Genomic DNA, 25,920 nt, shown 5'->3' with positions numbered 1-25,920 from the left:
TCACAGCTGTCATATTTTAACTTCCAGGTTTTTTTTTTTATAATATAAGTGTAACAGTTGTTACATGCTGTTATTTCAGTTGCACTTCGTGCTGCGTGGAAACATCATTGCTTGCTTTTGTTCATGGGAGGTTGTAGAGATAGTTGTTGCAGGAATAAGAATCTAGGTTTAGGAATATTTTATTTAGGTTGTATTTATTCATGAAACTTCAAAAATTATTTAGATATATTTGCTGTTCATACTCAGTGTAGTATTATCAAATATTTTCTGTTTCTTTGTGCAGGTTAAGCACAACTTTCCTGTAGAGCTTAATTTAAATGTATCTAGCGTTTAATAGTGTGGAGTTTAATGTAGCTGAAGGGTATTTAAAGACAGAATGCGGAACATTCTTGAAAATCAGTCTTTGATTTTTAAAAAATATTAAACTAATTTTAGTAAACATAATAAATTCTAATTTTTGGTTGAACACTGATCATTCATGTATCACAAATGTTCTAATAGGACATACAATTTGGAAACTCTACCTGGTCAATAAAATGATAAGCTTGTGTTTAAAATAATGATTGATTTCTACAGAAATGTAATATTTTTCTTTTTAGATTTCTGCTTCAAAGAATTTCCCTTACAAGTCATAATTAAAAATTTAAATTACTTAATTCACCTGTGTTGCATGCATAGTAAAGCATTTTAATTTTAAATCAAGTTATTAATTTTGTCACTTGGGTTATAATTGTGCCTTGTCTTTTCTTGCTTCTCTGGACTTCCTAGTGTGTTTTGCTAATATAAACGCCCCCCAAAGTTGTCAAGTCACTCAAAATACAACTATTTCATGTTTATGAAAGCTGCCAATTCCTTAACATGCCATCCTGTGTAAGTAGCATGCACTGCCTTTTCTAAACTTCCGTTGTGATATACAACACTACACTACAAAAGTGTCTCGTAGTGTCTCCCACAAATAAAGTTAGACAGCATGTAGTCAGGAAGGAAATACCAAATGCAGGGCTTTAAAAGGGACCGTGATGCTTACCAACCCCAAATGTCAATTCACTAGACCAGCTGAAGAACTCCTTTGTCATCAAATACAAGCAATTCTAAGAAATGCACGTTTATAGTTGTTTGGCACATAAAAATGTTGCATATTCAGTTATATGTTTTGAAGAAAGATGTTAAAATTATGCTTGTGATTGTTGTGTGGATAAGACTGTTCCAGTATTTAGAAATACTTTTATTGTGAAAGCAACTTGGATATTTTTAGTCAGGGTTAAAGCAAATTTATTTGCAAAGACTTTTGCCTGCATTATCTGACTCTTCAGTCACATAACTGTATCCTTTGTGGCTGGCAAACTATAGAATGATTTAGTAACTTAAAATTCTTGATTTAAAACAAACTATTAAGAAAAGTTTCTTCTGAATTTTCTTCAGAAGACTACAGTTTGCATTTTGCCTGAAGGAAAGAAGCTTTTCAGAATAGGAGAGAGTGAGTGCGAAAGGTGGGTGGACAGGAGAGAGAAATAGTCTTCTGGAGAACGGTGGAAGGTTTTTGGACTACTTGGCCAGCCAAAAGCTGAGGATCACTAATTACATAGCAGTGGATGGGTGGCGGAAGTAGGACAATGTTTCCCAAATGGTCTCCTGGGGAGAAAAAAGGCCTATGAGAGAGGAGAAGATATCACAGAATCCTTGCATTACAAATGGTAAAGCCGAAATGAGGTGGAACTGGTTTTGGGAGAGACTGACTTTAAACAGGATAGAGAAGTCTGATCACAGATTCTGATCTTCAGAGGTGCATGCATTTTCTATGAGCTTTTATTGTTTTTGACTGATTTTGATATTAGAAGAGGCTGAATATTTGGGCTCAACTCTTGCCTGTCTTGGGCTAAACTGTATTCATTGTGCACTTATTTACGTTTTGGACTTGACTGCATGGAGTTGGACTTCTTCATATTTTTAAATTGCAGCCTGGCAAAATGGGTTTGATGTTAATATGCAAGGAGGAGTAATTTGGTAAAACTGTCATCTGTGCTGAGAGAGCCTTAGCATGCCCATCATGTTTTCAAGATAGTGATATGAACGCATACAGAAATATTCTTGATTGTCACTGAGACTATGGGAAATTCAGTGCTGCTTCAATACTGCAAATAAATGCAGTCATTGACCTCTTCTCTGAACTTTTTCTGTGATTGGCATCATAGTAACTTCCCTTCTGAATTATGCAGCTGATGTGTAGGGATCTGCTTGAAGATGAGGTTTAAATCTTGGTTGCCTGTGCAATGATTAACTAAATCAGTTTCTAAATTTAACTGATGTAGTTAAATTGTTTCTTGAACTGTGTGTAGATTAGTCTCTAATGGCTTGATTTTTTTCCATACATGCAGCCTGTAGTCTCTGTAGATTATGTTGACTATTTTAAAGTGTAGTTAAGAGCAAGTATGTATTGATAGGTTTGTTACATAATTTGGTGGGGTGTATGGAAGATCCGTGTAATCATAGATAACTTTAAATGACAGTCTTTGAGAATCAGAGTCAACGAGTTTGTGCCTTAGCGTTACCCTATCAGTCCACAAAAAACTCTGGTCTCCAATGCAGTTGCACAAGTTTTGCTCAGTTTGTGATTCTCAAATAGCCTCAGGCAGGGTGCCAACTGCAGTATTGCCTTCTGGAGCCTCATCACAGAGGTGGCAACAGCAGTCCTCTTTTTGCTCAGCAACCAGCTGGTTACAACCTTAGTCAAGAAATCTGTTCCTCTGGGATTGTGGGATCTCATGAGATCAACATGATTTAAATTAATAATTGCATTTCACAGGAGAATGTTTTATTACCAGGATAACAGCAACAACAGTGCTGGAGGCAAGTTTACAGTAAGCTCACTTCAGAATTCTGCATCTTTCTTTGTTTCTGTTTAAAGAAAAACAAAAACATCCTGGACATCAACATTCTAGGATTTAATTTTTTCCCCATTGTTTTCACTTCAGCATGCTTAGGTTCAAAATCTACTTACTGGTGTTAAGAATGAACATCTACTTCTAGGAAACTTTTTTCTTCAAAACAATTTAATGACAGATCAATACTGAAAGTATTTTAGTCCAATATGCAAAAGGTAGTTTGAAGCATTAATTTATACCTCTCCCTTTAGTTACCAGTGCCTCCAACTCTTGTTGGACCAGCTGGCAACTTCTGAAGTAGCTGTGAGACATGACATTGCCAAAAGCGAGGTGTGCAAAGCAGAGTCCAACTTAGTAAACTCTCTGGTAGAAGAAAGCAGCTGTAGGATGTGTGAAGGACATAACAGCCTTCCTTGCTGTATTGGCAATTGGAGTAGAGAGTATGGAAAAGGCAGTGGTGCTAGAAGTGAAGAAGAGAAAGCACTGTCAGTAGGGCTCCTATAAAGGAGGAAAAGGTTGGACTATGGCTCTAAAATGTGGGCAGGGCATCTTTTTATCATGCATCAGTGTAAAACTGAGCGGCTTCTCTTCAGGTGTTCAGCTACTGAATTTTGATAGAAGGGTCTTTCTCTCTGAAATTATGAAATCTCAATGTGATCAGTTCAGCATGCAATCTATTTGTATACTATTTTATGACCTTTATTGTTAAAGTAATGGGAAACAATGTTCTGTTCTCTATGAATTGTAAGAATTAAGACTTTTTAGATTGAAAACATGTAGAGAATAGGTTCCTTTTTTTTTAATGGTTTGTCCTTGATTCCGTCTTACTCTCTTGGAAAAGAAAAAAGGGATCTTCACAATTTACCAGGAGGTAAGAGCAACTGCTGTTCTTGAGATGTGATGGTACCTTTCATCAGATTGGTAACTTCTTCTTCCTGAGAAGAGGATACCAATTTTTTGCTGAGTTTCTATCCACCCTCCTCTTTAAAAGTACTATATATTTATTTAAAAAATTATCCTTTAATACTTCATGCTTTTAAAATTAATTTGGTCTTAAATATTTATGTGTACATGCTTTTTTTTCTAGTTGTAAACAGACAACAGAAATCAATGTATACCAAGTTAGCATTCACCAAAAGCACCTCTTTATGAAAAAGATGGAAATGATGCAGGCATTAACTACTTATGTGGCTAACAAGGTAAACAGAATTTGTAATGCATACATGAGATGTCATGTAATACAGTCCTTGGGACATGGCAGATGCCTCTGTGAGCCCGAGGAATAAATATATAAGAAATGTCTATTTTCTTCTATTTAATAAGATTTTTGTTGACCTTCTTGGAGTTTGCTGGGACTCCTATGTGATTTTGGGAAATGTGGCAGCAGAGGGTGACAGAAAATTGCAACAGCCTTGAGCTCTTTAGTGTCATAGGTCTGTACCTCCTACCAATAAGATGGACTACGACTAGAGGGCATGGCTTATGAGGAGCAGCTGAAGATAGTAGCTTTATTCAGCTTGGAGAAGAGGGTACTGAGGGGTGACCTCATCACTGTCTACAGCTTCCTCATGAGGGGGAGCAGGAAGGGAGGTGCTGATCTCTTCTCTCTGGTGTCCGGTGATGGGGCATGAGGGATTGACTTAAAGCTGCATCGGGGAAGTTCAGATTGGAAACTAGGAAAAAGTTCTTCATTGAGAGGGTGGTCAAGCACTGGAACAAGCTCCGCAGGGAGGTGGTTGTGGCCCCAAGGCAGTCAGGGTTCGAGAAGCGTTTGGACAATGTTCTTAGGTGTCTGGTGTAACTTTTAGGCTGCCCTGTGTGGAGTCAGGAGTTGGACTTGATGATCCTCATGGGTCCCTTCCAGCTCAGGATATTCTATGATTAGGTTTACGGTTGGACTGGATGATCTTAAAGGTCTTTTCCAACCTAAATGATTCTATGACTAGACTTAAATCCTCTTTCTGTGACAATATTGATGCCATTTCTTGTACAAAGCAGTTGCTAATCTTTCAGGTCTGTTTACCACATTTTAGGTAGTCGCTTGTGCTTAGCTTGCTATTTACCTACTCGACTGAACGTTGTAACTGGTCTTTTGAATGCTTCTGTCCTGTTTCAGTATGAAATGGGAGGTTAGCTTGAATTGCTGCTTGGTTTTTTTTTCTTTGTGATGAAGCAGATTGAGTGCTCTCACTATCACTTGTGTGGTCTCAGCTATAAGGGCAGTAATTCCATAAATGGCTTTGACTTTGTTCCTCTGTATTAAGTTGCTGCTCACTTCCAATCTGATTCCAGCTCTGGAAGCAGCTCAGCCAGGAGCAGCAGCTATAATAGCAGAAATATTGATACAGGGAATGGGGAAAGGAATCCATTTAATTAAATCAAGGAGTGGTTGGCTTACACCTGTCTTAAAAAGCACAACTTTAAGTGGAATGGATCCTAAGGCAGTAACTGGGTTTTGGTTCTGAGAAGGAAACATAACTCATCTTGTGGTTGAAGCATTTGTTGCTAAGTATTGGTGTACCTAGGTTCAATTGCTGATCCTTCTGTGGGCCTTATGTGCCTGCCAGCATCATCAAGTAGCTTTATGCCTTTCAACTGTTTGAGATGCTGCTTCTTGCCTTTCTCAAGTTTGGAGAGTAAACTTAATGTCTAGGTGTCCAGATATTGTAGTAACATAGGTATTATGCAACCTTGCTGTAATAGGCTTTCTGACGCGAATTTGCAGTTGCAACCTCACTAGGCTTAGGCAGTCTGTTCCTCCTTCAGTGGGTTTTAGTTGTCTGTATTGCCAGGAATTTGGTACGTGGTTGACTGCCAGCTAGTGGGGAAGATGAGATCCTTCCCCAAGTGTTGGGTGGCTGAATGCCTTATAGGGAAGGAGAGGATAGATGAAGCTGACTCTTGTGCATAGTGTGTCTTTATTCCTTCCTTTCCCATGGAGCCTTCATTCATAAATATTGGAGAGAGCAATAATTAAAAATTACTGTGACACGTTTTCAGCCTTAAGAGGATTGTTTTTTTCAACCAGTATTTGCCTCTTTTCTTCCTCCTTGTCCTCATAAAATTAAGACAAAATAAAACTATACTTTTTCAACCTTTATGTAGTGAATTAAAACATGCTGAGACAACAGGCATTTTAGGGTGCATTATGCTATCAGTTTAGTTTGGATCCAGGAGTATGTTTATGTTGCAAATTCCCCAGTTGTTTTTCCCACATTTTTTCCCACAATTCCCACAAATTCCCCAAATTCCCCAGGAGCATATGAACTCTCTTCTGATGAGTCTAAAACCAAAAGGTGCTCTCTAGGAGCATACCTGACAGTGTTCAGCATCTAATGGGCCATAAGACCGGGTGAGAGCTAGTTTGGAATGAATATCCCTGCTTTCCTACCAAAGAAATTGTATGTAAGACAGACACAGGGTTATCAGCACCAACTGTTCTGCTCTGCAGGTGTGTCTGCTCCTATTGTACCACACAACTTGCTAATGTAGTCCTTAACCTCAGTTACTGTTCCTAATGCCTTTTGAAGTCTTTGAACATCCCCAGAGGTCCACAAGTGGAAAACTAGTGATGGATGGTGCTGCTTGCTTTCTTGTGGACTGCATGTATTTTGTTCAGTTCTGCTTTTATTATACTATGTAATACTATTATACTATTTTTCTTCCCAACTCACTCACACTTGGCATCCACCCACACTTGGCATTGACTAAAAGAGGAGAATTAGAGATAGCTGTAAATCACTGTGATACTTCCGAATGTTCAATGTTAGGTTCTGAAATTTCATAGACTCTTAAAAAGCTATGTTTACGTTTTCAAGACATATATGTCTTGAAGAAATACAGAAAGACTCGTGTTTACAAAAGGTTCCACAAAGGATATTTAAATGTACTGATTTGAAATGCTGGAAGAAAGCAGACTTTAGAAATTACTTAGTATTATAATTGGTAACCTCTGCATCCCCAGTAATCTTAGCTGAGATTTGATGATTTTAGCTGGGGGAAAAAGTTGCTTAAGCCTCTTCTTAGTGGTTGATTATACATGGTAAGAATGCTTTTTTTTTTTCTTGAAGCTCATTTCTGGAGCACTTCTACCCTGCCAGCTCCATGGAGATCTGTTGATACAATGCCAGATTTCATGGAACACAGCTTTTCAGCCTTCAAGTTTTGAAAGGGGATTTTTAGAGAAGACTAGCTGCTGTATTTGGTCTGAGACTCACTATGGTTTTATAGTAGTTTATTTGTCTTGTAATGGGAGTTACCGTATGTGTAACGAGGAAATCTCTTTAATGCTGCAAATAAGGTTCTGTATGCCAACATTACTGTATCAAAACATGTTACTTTTACTAATGCCTGACATTCATTTTGGACTTTATTTAAAAAAAAAAAAAGAAAAACCAAACCAGAACACCCGCCCCCCCCCCCCCCCCCCCCAACAAACCCACCACCACCCCAAAAAAACCCCAAACCCAAAACAAATGAAAAAACGGAGACAAGGATTATACATGGGATTATTAGGAAGTTAATGGTGGGCAGAACTTTGACATCTGAATTTGGGATGCTAGCAAAAAAGGGAGGATCTGTCACAAAAGAGCCAGAAACACCAAGGGAAAGTAACATTTTGTATTTGGGGATATGTAGCTGCTTTCAATCTTGATGTGCCTCATATATTAGTATAATATTAGATATATCAAGTGTATTCAGATTTATTTTTTCACTGCAGTTTTATTTCTCTTGGTATTCTGTTCTTGGTGAAAGGTATAAATGGATATCTGTCCGTGTAACTTAATTTTAAAAAATGTCTTCAGTATTGATAAGGCCAGGAAAAGGGATATGATCCATCTTGATTTCTTCTAGACCCAGTGTTACTTGCTTGTGATTCAATCGTAGGGGTATATGGAGTTCCTGTACTTCTTATAACCAGATGTTCTGCTGTGCCATCTGTAACTATTACTATTTTATTTTATGAACTGGAAAATTATGAATTGCTAACTTCTTGTGCATCAAACATGAATGATTTCTCTGATTAACTTGAAGACTGTAACCATGTGGAAGAAAGAGAGGAAGGTTACCTGACAGAGAGAAATTGCATCATTAGTGTTCAAGTTACCGAACACTGGCAGTAGGAAAGATATGAAAAGCATCCCCATTCTGGGAAAACCTCTAATCAGAGCTCAGCCCTCCTTAGGCACTAAAGTGAAATAACCACAGTGCACAAAGCTGCGGAATACCCGGCTTCATTAATGCTGGGGCTTAATAAGGCTACTTGTGCTTTGTGGTGGGTTTTTTGGGTGGTGGGTTTTGTGGTGGTTGGTGGTTTTCTTGGTGGTGTTTTGTGGGGGTTTTTTTGGTGTTGTGGTTTGGTTTTTTTTTGCTATTGTCCTGAGTGTTGCACTCTATCACTCATAGTATCTTGATTTATGCACCAGTCCTCAATTGCCTGGCAGTTTGTGATACACTGTAGTACAGTAGCCACCAGAAGATGGACTTCATGGGAACAGATGGTGTACTTGGCTCAGGATGAAAATAGTTGGGAATTTTTATGTTGATTTACTTTGACTCAGCTGTTGGATTCAAAGACAAAATATTTTGTTCAGTTTTTCCTTAAAATGCACCCAAAATAAATCTGTGTTTTTTCCCCACGTAGACTAGCTGCCACTTCCAGGTTTCTGATATATAGGGAAAGTGCAGTGTTGGTGGTAGCTTCCGAATCAGAAGAATTGGGGAAATCCTGAGTTTCCTGCTGAAATTCCATGGCAATGGTGGGTGGGAATCTCCACCTTGAAGAATCTTAGGGATGTTGATTTATTTTATATTAACTTAAATCTTCATGGGCTCTCTGCATGCTGGCAACATGTGCCAGGAGATTTCTGCCGCTGTCTCTCCAAGATCCTGGTGGTTCAGGTGGACAGTGAAGTTGTTTGACTGCAAGGTATTTTAGGGATCATGATACACTGTGGTAGCCTGGTAAAGCATCTTTGCTGTTGTTTCCCAGCGGGAAGCTCTGTCCTGCCTGGTGAGAACTGGGCATGGAGGAGGCGCATTAGGAGTTGAGGCAGACAAAGATTAATGCTGAATTGTCAAGGTACAAAGTATTTTTTTCCTTTGCAGTTTGACCTATGTTATTGCTCTCTTCCATCATTGCAGTGTGTCATATGTATAAAAAAATGTGTATATATCTCTATGTGTATATATCAAATATATATGTACAGAAACTGTGTACTTGTGTATATATGCCTATATGATTTTTTGGAGGTTTTCTGGTATGGAAAAGAATTATAAGAAAAACTAACACTTCCCTGTGACATTTTAGATTTTGGATTAACTGAACTATGAGAAAACTTAACACTTCCCTGTGACATTTTAGATTTTAGATCAACTGCTGTGGGGAAAAAGAGTTTAAGAACAAATTTTTTTTCTGAAAAATGCTGTTCTGAAAGGATTTTAATGGTAAATTAGATGATAAGGGAAATAAGGAACACTGTCTTGCCACAAAATTGATACTATTGGAATGAAGTGGATACTTCATCCCTTTTGTACTTTTCCTTCCAATTTAGGGTTAATTGGAGTTCTGAGAAACAAATTACTGAATTTGCTTCTGGTTTAGCTTGAGGTCATTTGAGGGTCTGAACAGCATGTTCTCACTGCAGGCGGGCTCCTGAGGCCTTACCGGGCTGCCTTTGTCACATGGGCTGTGACCCAGACGGTTATTTCGAGCACTTTAAATCCAGTAAGGCTCTGTTAAATGGGATCAATGTAAGTCAGCAAGGCCTAGCTGCAGCTTACATTTTTTTTTTTTTTTAAATAATCAAGGCATTTGTTGCTGATAACACTTATTGTTTGTGAAGGAGGAAGGCTGGGACAAATGCGCTCAAAATGGTCTCCAAGAGCTATTTGTGTGTTATTGTAGCCTAAATGTTAAAAAAAGGCTTGTTTATAGTTGCAGACTTTTAATATTCTGTTACAAGTTGTTCCAGCATCAAATTGTCTAAAGTAGCGTAAAATATCATATGGTAGTGGTTCTTGTGTTACAGAATTATTCCATTTCTGTAATGTAGATAAAATGTGACTTTCCATAATTCAAACTAAACTATTAGAAGGATGTGTATTAGATATCCAAAACAGATTTAAAGTAAGCAGTCTTAAGATTTATAAGGCCATCATTCAAGAGACGATATTGAAAGAATCACACTTAAAATAGTCTCTCAGTAGTTTATAGTAAATTGGGAAATGAAAAGCCACTCTGTGCCCTCTTATTTTAATTGTCAGATGGATGAAGGGAGGAATGTGTTTGTAATGATGCTTTTTGAACTACAGTCCAAAAAAATCCTGGAATAGGTGAGTGATGAACAAGAAAGAAACTTCCTTTATGTGGGAAATGTCCTGGTATGGTTGGTTGATATTTAACTAATAGTATTTATTAAATAGCAGTTCCCTTGGTTTTGTCATTTTTTAAATTTTATTGCCCTGTGGCATTACTATGCTAGAAAAATCAAGAAGTACTAAATAGGTGGGAATCACTAGTGTTGGAAGTACACAGCAAGGTATTTGAACCATGATTTACTCTAAGGCTAGATTCATCTTGGCTATTTCATGGGAGTACTTCACCACGTTGTTGAAAGAGTGGCCTGTAGACGTTTTCTCAGATATCTGGGCTGCTGAGTTTGGCTATGGAGAGTGCGAACTATGTGGCTTTGTCTACGCAACCAACTCTGTACTCAAATCTGATAAGATCCAAGCCTGTTGGCATCTGGAAACATTTTGACCTGCTAGTGGAGGGCTGTTCCTGACCTAATTAGCTTGGTGCTATAACTAGCTCTGTGCTGCTTTGTGATTTTGCTGCTTTTGACCTCATCCAGTTTATACTCCTCACTGAATGTTACCATTTAGGCAACAAAATTAGATTTTACAGGATGGCATTTTTCAAACCAGTGTTTCAGTACTTCTAAATTTTCATACATATAATCATTGGTTATTCAGAGTAGAAAGAACTGAATAATTTGGCAGCCATATGGTTTGCACATGTCAAGATGATACAAAAGGGGGGGATGATCAATCTAAGTCCTTTTCCGTGTGCTGTAGGGCAAAGTGCTGCTTCCTTTGCTTTCCTAACTGTGTGCTGAGTTCCTTCTTGTTCTGGCTGAGTGCTTCTTTTCAAGAGATGGTATTTTTGAAGGGTAAATGTTATTTGAGAGGGAGACTGTATACTGTAGTAAGATATTTATCTTTTTATTTCTGTTTTTCAAATCTGCTTAAAAACCAAAAAGCTACCACTATATCTGTATATGCACAAGGAAACTATTTTTGAATTGCTGTGCAAAACTGTTCAAATAGAATTTAAACAAGCTCCAACAAATGCATAGTGTGTGTCTTTACTGAAAAGACAAACAAACAAAATTAAAGGGAAACAAGTGGTGACTCAGTTCAGTTCCGTTTGCTGGAATAGAAGGGACAATAATAAATTCTTGGAGTATAATACAGATTTCAAGAAAGGTTATATGACAGAAAAATGTGCTTTCAGTGCAGCATAAGTACTTATTGAAACAAGTCCATTCTTAAGACAGCAAAAACTAAACAAATGCTCTTATGTGACTTGAAGACATTTTTCCTTTCTCATGTACATGCATAACATTTACTCTATATTTGGTGTTAGCCTGGTAGTATTAGTTTGAAATAGTAAAATTGATAGTGGCAGTAATGTTTTTGGGTTTTTTTTTTTAATGTATAAAGGCAACGGAACAGATGTTCAGAACAGTATGGAATATTCCTTCTTCCCCATCCCACCATCCCTTTCACACCGAGCCATCTGGAAGGCAGGATGAGCAGCCATCATGCTAAGAACAAAATTAACATGTCGGCATCTTTTGCTGATACTTTAAACTGGTCACTCTTTGTTTAGTGGAAAGCAACAATGTGGGTTGTTGTCATTGTGTAGGTGGTTACATTATCCATGTGGATATGGGAAGAAGACAGAAGAGAAAATGTGATTTATATAGAAGAATAGATTTAATGGTGGTGAGTCTGGACATGAACCCACACAGGCACAAATCAACTTTTTTCCCATTCAGGATGCTATATTGATGTGACTAGCCACCTTTTACCCTCAAGCACAGTGTCAGGTAATATTGTTCTGTTAAACCAGATTTAAATTTACTTATTTGGGTAAAAGCTTCTGTACACTTCCCAGAGTTTTTCAGTCCATGCTCTTCATGTACTTTTTTATTTTTTTACCCTGATTTTTTTTTACAGCCACAGGTATACCACATGTGGATGTGTTCCAGTTTAATCAGTTGGATTTCTTTAGTACCCTTTAGCCTTATTTCTTTTGAGGGAAAGCGTGACTAGTGTGTTTTGGCTTAATGAACAAAATCTTGGTTAGAGAAAGGACAGCTTACGAGCTAGAAATGAGAGATTCTAGTCATGTGTGAAGGTGTCCTGGATCATCTGTATTCTGATACATCTGTATTTGGACTATTACCCCCTACTGCTCTTCCATGTGGGGGGCGATGAAGCTGCAACATGAAGTCCTAGGGCAATCAAAAGAGACTTCAGGGCCTTGGGACAGCTAGTAAGGGACTCTGGAGCACAGGTTATTTTCTCCTTTCTCCTTCCAGTTGTGGGCAGTGACACTAGAAGGAACAGAGGCACTCAGTCTATCAACTCATAGCTCCGTGGCTGGTGTCATTGCCACGGATTTGGGTTTTTTTGACAACGGGATGGCCTACACAGCACCAGGTTTGCTGGCGTCTGATGGGATTCATCTTTCTCAAAGGGGAAAGAGAATCTTTGCTCAGGAACTTGTGGGGCTCATCGACAGAGCTTTAAACTAGACTCGAAGGGGGAGGGGGATAATATCAGGCTTGCCTGAGGGAAGCTGAGGGACGACGTGCCATGGTTAGAGGGAGCGGGTGCCAGTGAGGGCACTCAGCCTGTGTCTGAGATATGCAGGGTACACTGGGGCACAGCTGAAGTCAGAGTTGAGCTAGGGGATACTGAGGCAATAGGAGCCAAGAGGGAAATGCCAGTGAAACGCCTCAAAGCACACAAGGGGTGTTCTTCTATGAAGGAGACACAGATGACAGCCCAGCTGAAGTGCCTCTACACCAATGCATGCAGCATGGGCAACAAGCAGGAGGAGCTGGAAGCCATTGTACATCAGGAAAACTATGATATGGTTGCCATCACAGAAACATGGTGGGATGACTCGCACAACTGGAGTGCAGCGATGGATGGCTATAAACTCTTCAGGAGGGACAGGCGAGGCAGGAGAGGTGGTGGGGTAGCCCTATATGTTAGGGAGTGTCTGGATAGTTTAGAGCTTGATGATGGTGATGATAGGGTTGAGTGTCTATGGGTAAGAATCAGGGGGAAGGCCAACAAGGCAGATATTGTGGTGGGAGTCTGTTACAGACGACCCAACCAGGATGAAGAGGCAGATGAAATAGTCTGTAAGCAGCTGGGAGAAGCATCATGATCTCTAGCCCTTGTTCTTGTGGGGGACTTCAACCGACCGGATGTCTGCTGGAAACACAATACAGCAGAGAAGAAACAGTCTAGGAAGTTCCTGGAGTGTGTGGCAGATAACTTCCTGACACAGCTGGTGAGTGAGCCACCTAGGGAAGGTGCCCTGCTGGACCTCTTGCTCACGAACAGAGAAGGACTTGTGAGCCATGTGACGGTTGGAGGCCGTCTTGGGCAGAGGGATCATGAAATGATAGAATTTTTGTTACATGGAGAAGTGGCGAGGGGGGTCAGCAAAACTGCCACCACAGACTTCTGGAGGGCAGACTTCGGCCTGTTTAGGAGACTGGTTGACAGAGTCCCCTGGGAGGCAGCCCGAAAGGGCAAAGGAGTCCAGGAAGGCTGGACATTCTTTAAGGAGGAAGTCCTAAAGGCACAAGAGCGGGCTGTCCCCAGGTGCTGGAAGACGAGCCGGCAGGGAAGACCACCAGCCTGGCTGACTAGAGAGCTCTGGCTCGAACTCAGGAAAAAGAGGAGAGTCTATGACCTCTGGAAGAAGGGGCAGGCAAGTCAAGAGAACTACAAAGGTGTAGCAAGGCTGTGCAGGGAGAAAATTAGAAGGGCCAAAGCTGAGCTAGAGCTCAATCTGGCTGCTGCTGTAAAAGACAACAAAAAATACTTCTTCAAATACATTAGCAGCAAAAGGAGAGCTAAGGAGAATCTCCAGCCCCTAGTAGATGGGGGAGGGAACACAGTGACCAAGGATGAGGAAAAGGCTGAGGTACTTAATGCCTTCTTTGCCTCAGTCTTTAATAGTAGGGCCAATTGTTCTCTGGGTACCCAGCCCCCGGAGTGAGAACATAGGGACGGGCACCAGAATGGAGCCCCCATAATCCAGGGGGAAATGGTTAGTGACCTGCTGCACCACTTAGACATTCACAAGTCTATGGGGCCTGATGAGATCCACCTGAGAGTACTGAAGGAACTGGCAGAAGTGCTCACCAAGCCCCTTTCCATCATTTACCAGCAGTCCTGGCTAACTGGGGAGGTCCCTGCTGACTGGAGATTAGCTAATGTGACGCCCATCTACAAGAAGGGCTGGAAGGAGGACCCGGGGAACTACAGGCCTGTCAGCCTGACCTCGGTACCAAGGAAGCTGATGGAGCAGATCATCCTGAGTGCCATCACATGGCACGTAGAGGATAACCAAGGGGTCAAGCCCAGCCAGCATGGGTTCAGGAAAGGCAGGTCCTGCTTGACCAACCTGATCTCCTTCTATGACAAGGTGACCCTCTTAGTGGATGAGGGGAAGGCTGTGGATGTTGTCTATCTAGACTTCAGTAAAGCCTTTGACACTGTTTCCCACAGCATTCTCCTGGAGAAACTGGCTGCTCATGGCTTGGACAGGTGTACTCTTCTCTGGGTAAAGAACTGGCTGGATGGCCGGGCCCAAAGAGTGGTGGTGAATGGAGTTTACTCCAGTTGGTGGCCGGTCACAAGTGGTGTTCCCCAGGGCTCTGTGTTGGGGCCAGTCCTGTTTAATATCTTTATCAATGATCTGGATGAAGGGATCGAGTGCACCCTCAGTAAGTTTGCAGATGACACTGCGTTGGGCGGGAGTGTTGATCTGCTCAAGGGTAGGAAGGGTCTACGGAGGCACCTAGACAGGCTGGATCGATGGGCTGGGGCTAATTGTATGAGGTTCAACAAGGCCAAGTGCTGGGTCCTGCACTTGGGCCACAACAACCCCATGCAACGCTACAGGCTTGGGGAAGAGTGGCTGGAAAGCTGCCTGGTGGAAAAGGACCTGGGGGTGTTGGTTGACAGCCTCCTGAATATGAGCCAGCAGTGTGCCCAGGTGGCCAAGAAAGCCAATGGCATCCTGGCTTGTATCAGAAATAGTGTGGCCAGCAGGAGCAGGGAAGTGATCGTGCCCCTGTACTCAGCACTGGTGAGGCCGCACCTCGAATCCTGTGTTCAGTGTTGGGCCCCTCACTACAAGAGAGACCTTGAGGTGCTGGAGCGTGTCCAGAGAAGGGCAATGAAGCTGGTGAAGGGTCTGGAGCACAAGTCTTGTGAGGAGCGGCTGAGGGAGCTGGGGTTGTTTAGCCTGGAGAAAAGGAGGCTGAGGGGAGACCTTATCACTCTCTACAACTACCTGAAAGGAGGTTGTAGTGAGGTGGGTGTCAGTCTCTTCTCCCAGGTAACAAGTGATAGGACAAGAGGAAATGGCCTCAAGTTGCACCAGGGGAGGTTTAGACTGGATATTAGGAAATTTTACTTCACTGAAAGGGTTATCAAGCATTGGACCAGGCTGCCCAGGGAAGTGGTTGAGTTGCCATCGCTGGAAGTATTTAAAAGACATTTGGATGAGGTGCTTAGGGACATGGTGCAGTGGTGGTCTTGGAAGTGTTAGGTTTACGGTTGGACTCGATCTTAAAGGTCTTTTCCAACCTATACAGTTCTGTGATGCTGTGATACAGGATGAGTAGAAAAGGGTGGGTGGATCTGATGCTGACAGAGTAATTGGATTCAGTATAGCAAGCTATTGTATTGTGCAATCTGTGAACCTGTATTAGTTTTCAGGTAAGCAAATCTGTTCTTAAGTAGATATCTTGGTAACATTAAGTGTACCAAGGAAGATTAGAATGTGTTGGTGAAGAAGAAATCTTACTGAAAATCTTAACAAATAGCTTCAGTGGGGCCACAGTGTTTTTCTTCCATTGTTTTGTGTTTCTTTTAATTAAAATAATTTTAAGGAATGGGAATCTGACATTAGATTCAAGAAAGCTACCTGAGAATGAGATGCTTAAAGCCTGAAACTACCGCTACTGTAGTGCGATAAGCTATTCTAAGTGAGAAGGTGAATCAGAAGGAGGTGAAACCACCAAAGATCTCAGCTTTCAGAGGAAAAATAAGCATGAGAAAAAGAAGAAAGGTTGAAACTAGCTGAGGAATATTCACAGATGTTCTAGGGAAAGTTTATCCCGTGAAGAAATGAAGTGATGAATTAAGAAAATGATTTGCGTTTGTTTTTTTTTTTTAAAAAAAGGTACTTCAACATGAAAAATATAGTGTGTATATGTTTTCCTGTATTTTTTATAAAAAATCATAAAGCATCTTTAGAAAGTATAAAGATTGAAGTGATGGGGTAAAAAAAAAAAATCCAGACTAATTTACTGGCAATGTTTTTGCGTATTGGGCAGTGTGACAAAGTGCTGTGAATACAAATTGCAAAATCCGTTAATTTGGACAATGAGAAGACTTAATACAGGAAAAAATGATGTTCCATAGATATGTTCTATATTCCATAGATATGTTTTAGCTGCGCCTGAAAAGAACTATGTTTGTATACCCAGAAATGGAGATAAAATAATGCAGTAACCTCAGTTATGCTACTGATTGCATGCTTGCTTCATTAGCAGAGAGCAAGAAATATCTTTATTTCTTCCTTTAACAATGGTGAAGCCATTTAATTGGATGAGATGTATATGATCCTTTATTCTGGAACAGAAGATGAAACTTTATCATAATCTCGCTGTACTTCATAATGATAAGATTTTTATTTCCTTGGAAACTGCTGGGGAAAAAATCTTGTGATAGAGGAAAGTTAGTGTTGGGATTGTAGTTTTGGAATATTTGGGAATTTCTATTGGGAAGAAAAAAATTAATAACTTTAAAGTGGTCCCTCAGTCTTGTTCATTGAGGCATGCTTATTAGGCAGTGAACTGTAGACACAAGTATTTAAATGGAAGTTGATGAGACCTTTTACACTGTTACAGCATGGCAGATGCACAAATAACTTCTTGAACTACAGTCAACAGGGAATTCAAAGATGGGGTTGTAGAACAAAGGCAAAAAAAAAAAATCCCCCAAGCTTTAGAGAAAATAAGGCAGATTTCTGACTTGTCTTCAGAGTTGCTATTAGTATTTTAAAACCTTTTTTGTAACACAAGCTGTACTTTCATAGAAAGAATAACTACTTAATTTCAGGTTAAATAATTCTCAGAACTCTTTCTTTTCATGCATTAGTGAATGCCATCTTGCGTATTCTTGTTTAGAGTTAATGTTAATGTGAAATTCTGATGAGAACTATATTTATTAAGGTAATTGCAAATGTAAATGTTCGGTGCTGTGGAGATGCATTTACTTTTTTTGCTCCTAACTTTTCAATTAGAGGAAATTTCTGAATTAATATGTTAACCTTTTAATGATTCTATAAACTTTTTGTGTTGCAGGCCCACAGTGTTAGCAGAGGTAACTACCAACTCAAAATTTTTGTTATGCCTCTTGTGGGGTTTTTGGAGATGTGGAGGGTTGCCTAGGGAAACGTAGGTCCATAAAATATATTTAGGTTGTAAATAAACAAAACCAAACATCATGCCCCCCGTTGTCCTTTCTCTTGTCATTGCTTAATGTCTTGATTTCCTTCATAATATCACTGGACCATAAAATCTGCCCTGAAGAGCTCAGCACAGACAAAAACACAGTCAAATAAAAAAAAATAAAACAACCCTCTAAGTTGGTGAACCTTCAGAAATAGGTCATTGCAACAGACATTAAAATAAGAGCTCTATTAAAGAAACAAAATTGCTTTAGGGATTTCGGTGCCTGGTTCATCATTCCTAATACTCAGGTTGGTATGATGTGAGAGGAAGATCAGAAGTGGTGGTCTGATGCTAAGAAGAAGAAGAAACCTGTTTTTGTTCCAGCCTTGACTGTCATACCTTTCAGGTAGATCAGGAGGAAGATATGTGGAAATGACATTGATCGAGTTGGCTATGTATTAAATTTTAGCTATTCTTTTGAGATGGGCATTTTCTAGGCATTTTGCTTTACATGTATTGTCTTGTTGAAAGATGTGGTTTGCTGTGGATAAGAAAAAAACTGTTCTTGATTTTTAGTTATCCTTAAGGAACAGAATTCTATTAGACATTGTACATATTTCTAACAAATGTCTGCTCAGTATCAAAATCGAGAGTTGCATTAAAAATTAGGGGAAACATGAAAAAAATGTATATTAACTAATAAAATACACTGTCCCTTAAATTGGGATATCTCTAATAAAAGTAAAGTACTTAGTACTTAAAGCATAATTGTGATATTTAGTAAAACTTTCATTTTTATATTTGTTCCATAGTAACCTGGCTGAGAGAGGAATTGCATACTTGATAGAACTAGAATACCTAGAAGATGCTATAAGAAGAATAACTGAAATAACTAGAAGATGTTATAAAAATTAGTTGCAGATAGTCTTGTTTAGATGCTTTTTGACAAATACTGAATTATTCTGGAACACTGGAGCAGTGTTATACGGTAACTGATGGCAAAATATTTTATATTCTTCTTTTTGCAGTATACAAAGTGTTTCAAACTTTGGTTAGAATGAAGCCAGTTTAAAAAAAAAAAAAAACAAACAAAAAACAAACCCCAAAACCCCAAAAAACAACTTTAAAAAGTACAGAAGAATGACATTATATGGATCATGAACTTAAAATAATGCTTCCCACGTTATCTGCTACTTCCATTGTATTTAAGTTGTCGTTAAAGAATATAAAGAATACTGATAAAAAGTAAATGACATTCACACAGTTGATAAGTAAGAAAGGTTCCCGAACATTGGATTCCCAGTCATCATCATTTAGGACAAAGAAAAAGCGGAAAGGGACACGATTAAAGGCATGTGTATGCCTTTCCTTCCCTTGAGATAAGAGGATAGCAGTGTCTGCTATCTATGTAGCCCTTTCTTTGTGTCTTGTAGTGAAGGATGAGGGGCCTTTAGAGGACAAGCAAATCTGTGATAATAGTGACTCGGTGGAGAAAAATGGGGATGGAGAGCATCTCCAAAACTAGTGTTTGGGGTCTTTCATCTTCCTGCTTTCCCTTTTCCTATTTAGCACATAGATAAATTTTGAAGGTGGGGCAATTGCAGACTATCTAGAATTACAAACTTAAATAGGAAAATGGGCAATATTACCAAATTGGGTGCCATTCAGAGATGGAAATTTAGCATGTTGAATTGAGTGTTAGGACATTAGGTATGGGAAAATTTAACTGTCTGCAAACATTTGAAATGTTGAAATACCCTAGGCATAGAGATGGTGCGATTAGGAGGTAGTGTAACTTGATTACAGGACTAGAGGTGAGGAAACTGATGGTATTTCTCTGGTTTTGATGAAGTGAAATTCAGTTCTGGATTCAGACACCTAAATTTAGGTGGGTGCATAGCAGAGCTTACATGAGGTATTTGAGCTCACCGTATCTTTCTTGTATCTATCTGTCAAGAGATGCAGTGGTTTAGTTGCTTTCTAGAGTTCTGCTGAGCTCTCAAGAGGGACATGAACACTGAGCTCATATATATGTAGTCATACAAATTTTAGGTGCTTAATTTTGAATGGAATCCCATCTGGTACATCACTTACAACAAGCTGCATATTCAATTCATCTCACGTTTTCCTTCTTCGTAGAAGGAGAATTATGGTAGTTTCTTTTTGTAGAGGTCTGCAAGATTCATCAATGAAAAGCTTTAAAACTCCCTGAAAATAATAGAATATATTCAGGGAGGATTTAGGATGGATGTATGGAAAGCTCTTTTTCATGGTAAAAATCTTGAGCTTTATTTTTTTTTTACTAGAAGATATAAGAAGAAACCTCTTAAGAGTTTAAAAAAAGGATTGAACAATGTCTTTGAGAAAATGTGATAAACATTGACAAGTAAGAGGGGCTGTATAAGGAATTGACATTAATTTTGTGGTTATTAGTGAATATATTAAGAACTTCAATATTATAAGAACCATGAAATTCAGCTACATATTTTTAGTCCTAGTGTAAATTACAGTGCCTTTTGGGGGTTGTGAAAGGCCAAAAGGCAGGTTTGGGGAACAGCTGTTGCTTTGAGTTTTTGCCAGTTGCTCAAATACTTGAAAACCCAGCTTGTATCTTATAATAGCCATGTTCCGCTGTTGTTTGGAAAGATTGTACATTGTGTTTGTCGTCTTTCATGTTTGTTACTGTACATCTGCTTTGTCAGATTTTTTTAAATCTGACTTGCCAAGGCAATGTCAAACTTAAATGCAGTTTAACAGCTGTTATCCAGAGGAAGGTGGTCTGAAGTGACCTGGAGTGATACTCCTGCAACCACAGGGAAAGCATAGAAGGAAAAGCAGAAATGCTTCCATTATCTCTTTCTGTACCCCGCTTGCCTCTACAGCAATAACTGCTGGATAAGTGCCTTCTAATTTTAAAACAAAGGTGGTTATTTAAGTTGTTATGGGGGGGGTGGGGAAGAAGAAAAAGGGAAGTTAGAATACAGAGGGAGCACACCTAATGTGAGTTTTTAATGGGCTGATCTAAGCTAATTCAAGCTTCTGAAGTGCTGTCCTTTCAGAATGTGCATGGAAATGGAGTTAGGTTAGCAGTGCAGTTGCTGATGCCTGCAGGGTTTGGAGAGCAGTGTCCATTTGTGCTCCAGAGTTCAGTCCAGCCAGATGTTGTGTCTAGTCCACACCAATGAGGCACGCGTGGATTTAGCAAGATGTTAAGTGTCATCTCGCCCTCTTAATTTTCTTCTTCCCGCCTTTGATGCCTGCTCCCATTTTTCTGGTCTGGTGTTAATGTCTCATAAGTTTCTAGTATAGCCAGTTATATACATGCAGTATAGCATCTTTCTAGGTCCTTCATCTCTTGTCAGATGCAGCTGGTGGTTTCAAGCCAGCTGTTGGGCATAGGTGGCTCCATGCAGGGAGTGGAGTTGGACCTATTTATCCTAGCTGTAAGTCTGTGGCTGTATTGCATACTTAGCCAGGGTAAAATGTGTAAGAAAATGATCAAAAATTATTGGTCTCAGTCTTCTGAACTGATACAATTTTTGAAAATATTGAAAATCTGAATTTTGAAAATAATAACAACTTCTTTGCCTTAAGTTTTCTATTTATTTGGGGATAGGAGCAAAGAGTTGTTGTTACTTAACCTCTGTGTTGTAAAACTGAGTATGATTTACCAAATGCCAATGTGTTTAATACAGTGACAGAGTATCACAATGAATATCTTGACTAGTAATAGGCTGGGACTGAAGTGTGACTCGAAACAGGTGGAAGATGAATGTGGAAGGCAGTGGAACTGCCATTGCCAACTCTTTTTTTACTGCACCTGGTAACATACTACCCCCCCAGCCTGGTGAAGCCCGTATAATTCAGAGGCTTATTTTGTCTTGATTTCTTGTTTAACCTCCTGTTACATATATATTGAAAAAATTTTAGCCTCACTTCTCATGAATTTTCTTTAAGAAAGATTAAGGTTGTCTAACTGTTGAGTTGTATGTGGTAAAGAAAAGGGTGGTAGTGCTTTAGTGGCAAGGACACATAGTAATAAGAGCTTTTTTACTTACTAGTGGGTTAGTAGCTGAATAGGTCTGTAAGTGATTCAGATAATTGAAGGTTTTAAATTAGAAGAAACTTATAATTGCAATTGGAGGCTTTTTTTTGTTTTTCCTCTGAGCAGGAGCAGTTAATGCATTGCTTAATCTGTTGCATATATTTACTCATCAGTGTTCAGTTTACCTTTTGGAATTAAACTTCACACTGAAAGGAGGTGGATACATAATAATATAAATCATGCATTCACAAATGAAACTTGTTTCCCCCCCCCCCCTCTGAGCACTGCTGTGTGTTTTAGCCTGCTCTTTAAAGAAATGGGATGTCTTGGGTCAGTCTCTTCCCCCCTGCTAGCTTTTGAATGCATTGGACCATTTCATAAAGAATTGATGAGAAAATGAAAAACTCAAACTGCAGTTGTATGTTTTCTTGAAATTGGCTTTTATAGGTGAGGAAGAACACGATGTGGAGAAGGGGCTTAAATTAGTGCTCCTGGTGACAGGCGTTTTGATTCTACTCAGTGTGGTAGATGTTTCAAGAGGTAGCAAGCAATTAGCCGAGCAGTGTGCAGCCAGCTTCCAACTGGCCCCAGTGCGTTGCATGGGGTGGTGGGGGTAAACCACACACCTGACCAAAAAGTCAGGTAAACTGCAAAAGGTAAGAGGGGGGCCAGCTCTGAGAATGTTGGTCAGAAAGCCATGGGAAACTAGGCTTTACTCTGCTGGCCTTCTGGTCTTTTCATATAAGAATTTAAGTAAGGTGGGTTAAAAAACATGTGTAGCAAAACATATTCCCAGTAATTCTCTTAAAAAAGCAAACAAACAAAGGCTTGCAAACCCCAAACCCAGTAGAATGGTTGCCTTGTTCACCAGAGTGTTTTACTGATGAATTGCACAAAAAATTAGTTTCCAGGAAAGACAACTTTATGAGATGTCTAATCACCCACCAATATTTCTGGAATTCTGTTGTCATAGTTGTAGGGCGTCTTCATGCCTTTAGTTTGTATGACAGTGCTATTAATGTTACAGAGGAAAACAAAAATTGTAGCTTGTGTGTTGGAGTAATACTAAGATTTGGAATTGGCTGCTTTAGCACTGATTTATGCTCCTATTAATTTACTTCTAACTAATTAAGTTTATGAATATTTTACTGCACAGTGAAATAATTCCTCTTAATGACTTTTATTTCGTAGTTGCAATGCACTAGCCGGTTTACAGTGTGATGTTGCTAGGATGCTCTCTTATAATTATGAATTTCCAGTTTTTACCTATTTTTCATCAAGTTCAGAAGACTGACTGCATTGAATATTAAGTAATATTTTAAAATGCATCTCTTTGTAGAGGAATACGATAACATAGAACAGAAACAAGAAGCTTTTTGGTGTAATATAAAATAAAAATTCTTCCCCTCTTACCTCTGATGTATTGTTTAAACTTTAGCAAACTCAACTGGCCTTAAATTCTGACATATTCAAATAAACTGTCTCATATTAAGAAAGATATAAAATATAATTCAAAACTACTGCTTAGAAGTCATGAGCCTATTTCTTCCTGGCCTGAAATTCTGAAATCACCTTACAGTGAAATAATTTGCTTTTTGCTAATTACTTAAAAGTTGTTAATTTTTTAGAAATCTTCTTGAGAAGAAAATATTTTAAACCTTGGAAGGGGGGAAAGTCATTACAAAAATTACTATACAACATTTGAAAACTAAAAAGGTCTTTTTAGTTTACTAATGTGATTTTAATTAGAGAAATTGAAAGGTTACTTTAATTGATTTAGTGCAATAAAAGATAAATTTTCTGTTAAGTCTTTTCCAAATGAACTTATGCCCGCGATAACACTGTAACTTCTCATTCCAGAAAATTTTGGTGCCACATGGTCTTTAAACAGAGTATTATTCAAAAGCAGTGCATGGACATTGAATTGTCAGTGTTCAAAAAAGCTAATCAAATTGACTCATAATTGTATTAATGACATTTTAAAGAAAACTGCTTAAGAACTTTTTATTTTATATTATATGCTCTCATTTCCCTTTTGGGGGAATTCTGTCCCCCTTGGGCATCCTTGGTCTCAAAGGTGCTCCCTGCAGGATAGTGTTTTCTATGCCATTGTGCCCTTTTGTGATGCTTTGAGATATCTTTCTGTATTCGTTTTCCCCACCCTAGTTTCTTCTGTTTTGTCAGAACTGGTTTTCTCGGAAGCCTTTGTTTTCTCAGATAAATGCCTTCCTGTATCTGGCATGCTCCCAAAATCTGTTCAACATGTGCTCTTAACCTCATTCAGATTGTCATTCAGCACCACCTGTGGAAAACTATCTTCTTCCTCCCATTGCAGCTTCTTCCTTATTCTCACCCAGCCTATTTCTGTGAGGCCCTTACCCTTATCTGTCAGATGAGTTTATAATTTTGACTGAAAACTGTCAGAGCAAGGGTAGGTCAGTGTCTGATGTAGTCGGGGGGTTGTAATGCACGGACAGTCTGGTGGTGGCCAGCTTGCCAAGGCAGCGAGCCAGGTTGCTCCAGACAGTGATCTTTCGTGCCACTCCTGTGGGGACTGCCAGTTTTTTATAAATGCAAATGTGCAGTAAAGTCCAGTGATTCTGGTACTGTGGCACAGGTCTGTGCAGACAGTAAATATTACACTTTTTGCCTGGATTTGTTGTACATTATCTACATGGACTGTATCCTCTGTGCTTATCTGCAGTGCTCTTGTCATGTTCTGGCTTGAGTGCACGACTCCAGTGCCTTGGTAGGAATTTTACAGTTTCTTATAGCAGGAAGGCTGAAGCAAGGCTGCTTTAAAAGAAGAAAGGTGAAAGATATTTTGTAGAAAAAAAACTGAATGTGTGCTACACAGATTTGTAGCTCTTATTTTCATTGTTGTAAATATAATACATATTCTTCTGTAAATTCCAGGTTGTGAGCCATGCCTTTGGTGAAAAGGAACATTGAACCGCGGCATCTCTGCCGAGGAGCTCTGCCAGAGGGAATTACTAGTGAACTGGAATGTGTAACGAATAGTACCCTTGCTGCTATCATACGCCAGCTAAGCAGCTTAAGTAAGTATTTGTAACTTCCTGTAAGTATTTGATTCGTGATGAAAAACTGAATAAATGAAAAGCTTTAAGATGGCTTGTTTTAAATAGCAAAATTATGATACAGGACATTGCTACTTATGTAATATAATAATATAATGCTATTTCATTGCTTTTATGCTCTTCTATATTTTGAAGTTTATACAAGCAGAGCCTCTCTAAGATTTGCAAGTGAAAAAACAAAACAAACAAACACTCCCCCCCCCAAAAAAAACAAAAAACAAAAAACAAAACCACCCAACCCAAACCCCCCCCCCAAAACCACAAACGTATGGCATAAAACCCCAGGAATTTTTCTAAGGTGAGAGAAATTGGTGTAAGAAACAAGACTAGCACTTGAGTTATTCTTGGCTTTCAGTTGTACAAGATGAAGCCAGCAAACTCTTCTGCCTCTTGGCATCAAATGACACATTTGACTGAAATTTCAGTTTGTCTTAATGTGCTAGTATTTCTTAAGCCTGTTCTTTGTATATGTGTGTGATCAATTCATATGAATGAAATTAAGCACACACATCAAAAGAATGGCATTCACTGAACAAACCTGTAGGCTACTGTTGAGGCAAGCTAGTGTCAGCTCCATACAGAGTAGCCTACACAGTACACCTGTCAGTTGACACCACAACTAGCAATTCTAGAAGCACGCCTGGAGTGCTTGCAAAAATAATAGTATTTCTTAATGAATGAGAAAAGAAATTTCTTCAGAGTGTTTAACAATCAGCAGCTGTTTTTTGTGCTCATAACTCTGATCAGAGAAAAGAAATTATCGCTTCATCAGTTTTTTCACTTTGTAAATGGAAATGGTTTAAGAATGTAAGAGAGTCTGTATGGAGTTTAGACTATGGGTCCCACTAAGTCTGGTGCTCAATTTGTGATGATAGGAAATAGCCTTTGGTTAGGGAAAGAGTACAAGAAACACAGCATGTTCCCCTCTTAAGTAGTCAGTGATTTAGGGATTTTTCTGAGCTGGAGGTCCATCTGAATCACCCTATGTAAAGAGCATTTGTAAACCTATCGTCTGTGGAATTGCTTAGATGTGTTCAAATGGGGATTGCACTTTTTTCTTGCCCAATGAGCTGTGGCAGAATGTCCCACAATAGAAGTTGATTTGTTTC

At 39.2% G+C, this 25,920-nt stretch overlaps 1 protein-coding gene across 5 annotated transcripts in view; it reads left to right on the top strand.

Annotated features, from left to right (window-relative positions):
• The window catches only part of WASF3 (WASP family member 3), a 78,581-nt gene that overhangs the window by 26,065 nt on the left and 26,596 nt on the right, over window positions 1–25,920 (top strand). For 4 of the 5 annotated variants that reach the window (XM_072850449.1, XM_072850446.1, XM_072850448.1 and 1 more), the window contains one exon: window positions 24,630–24,772. In XM_072850449.1, the coding sequence (XP_072706550.1) occupies window positions 24,640–24,772 (133 nt within the window). In that variant the 5' untranslated portion in view covers window positions 24,630–24,639. Of the gene's footprint in view, window positions 1–3,986; window positions 4,082–24,629; window positions 24,773–25,920 lie in introns of those variants that run through there. The other variant, XM_072850450.1, reaches the window with a different exon arrangement.

This window comes from Ciconia boyciana, chromosome 1 (assembly GCF_034638445.1).
Source record: "Ciconia boyciana chromosome 1, ASM3463844v1, whole genome shotgun sequence".
In the NCBI taxonomy this organism is placed as follows: domain Eukaryota; kingdom Metazoa; phylum Chordata; class Aves; order Ciconiiformes; family Ciconiidae; genus Ciconia; species Ciconia boyciana.
The sequence above is the reverse complement of the archived record's forward strand: the minus strand, read 5'-3'. Positions and strand labels throughout refer to the sequence as shown.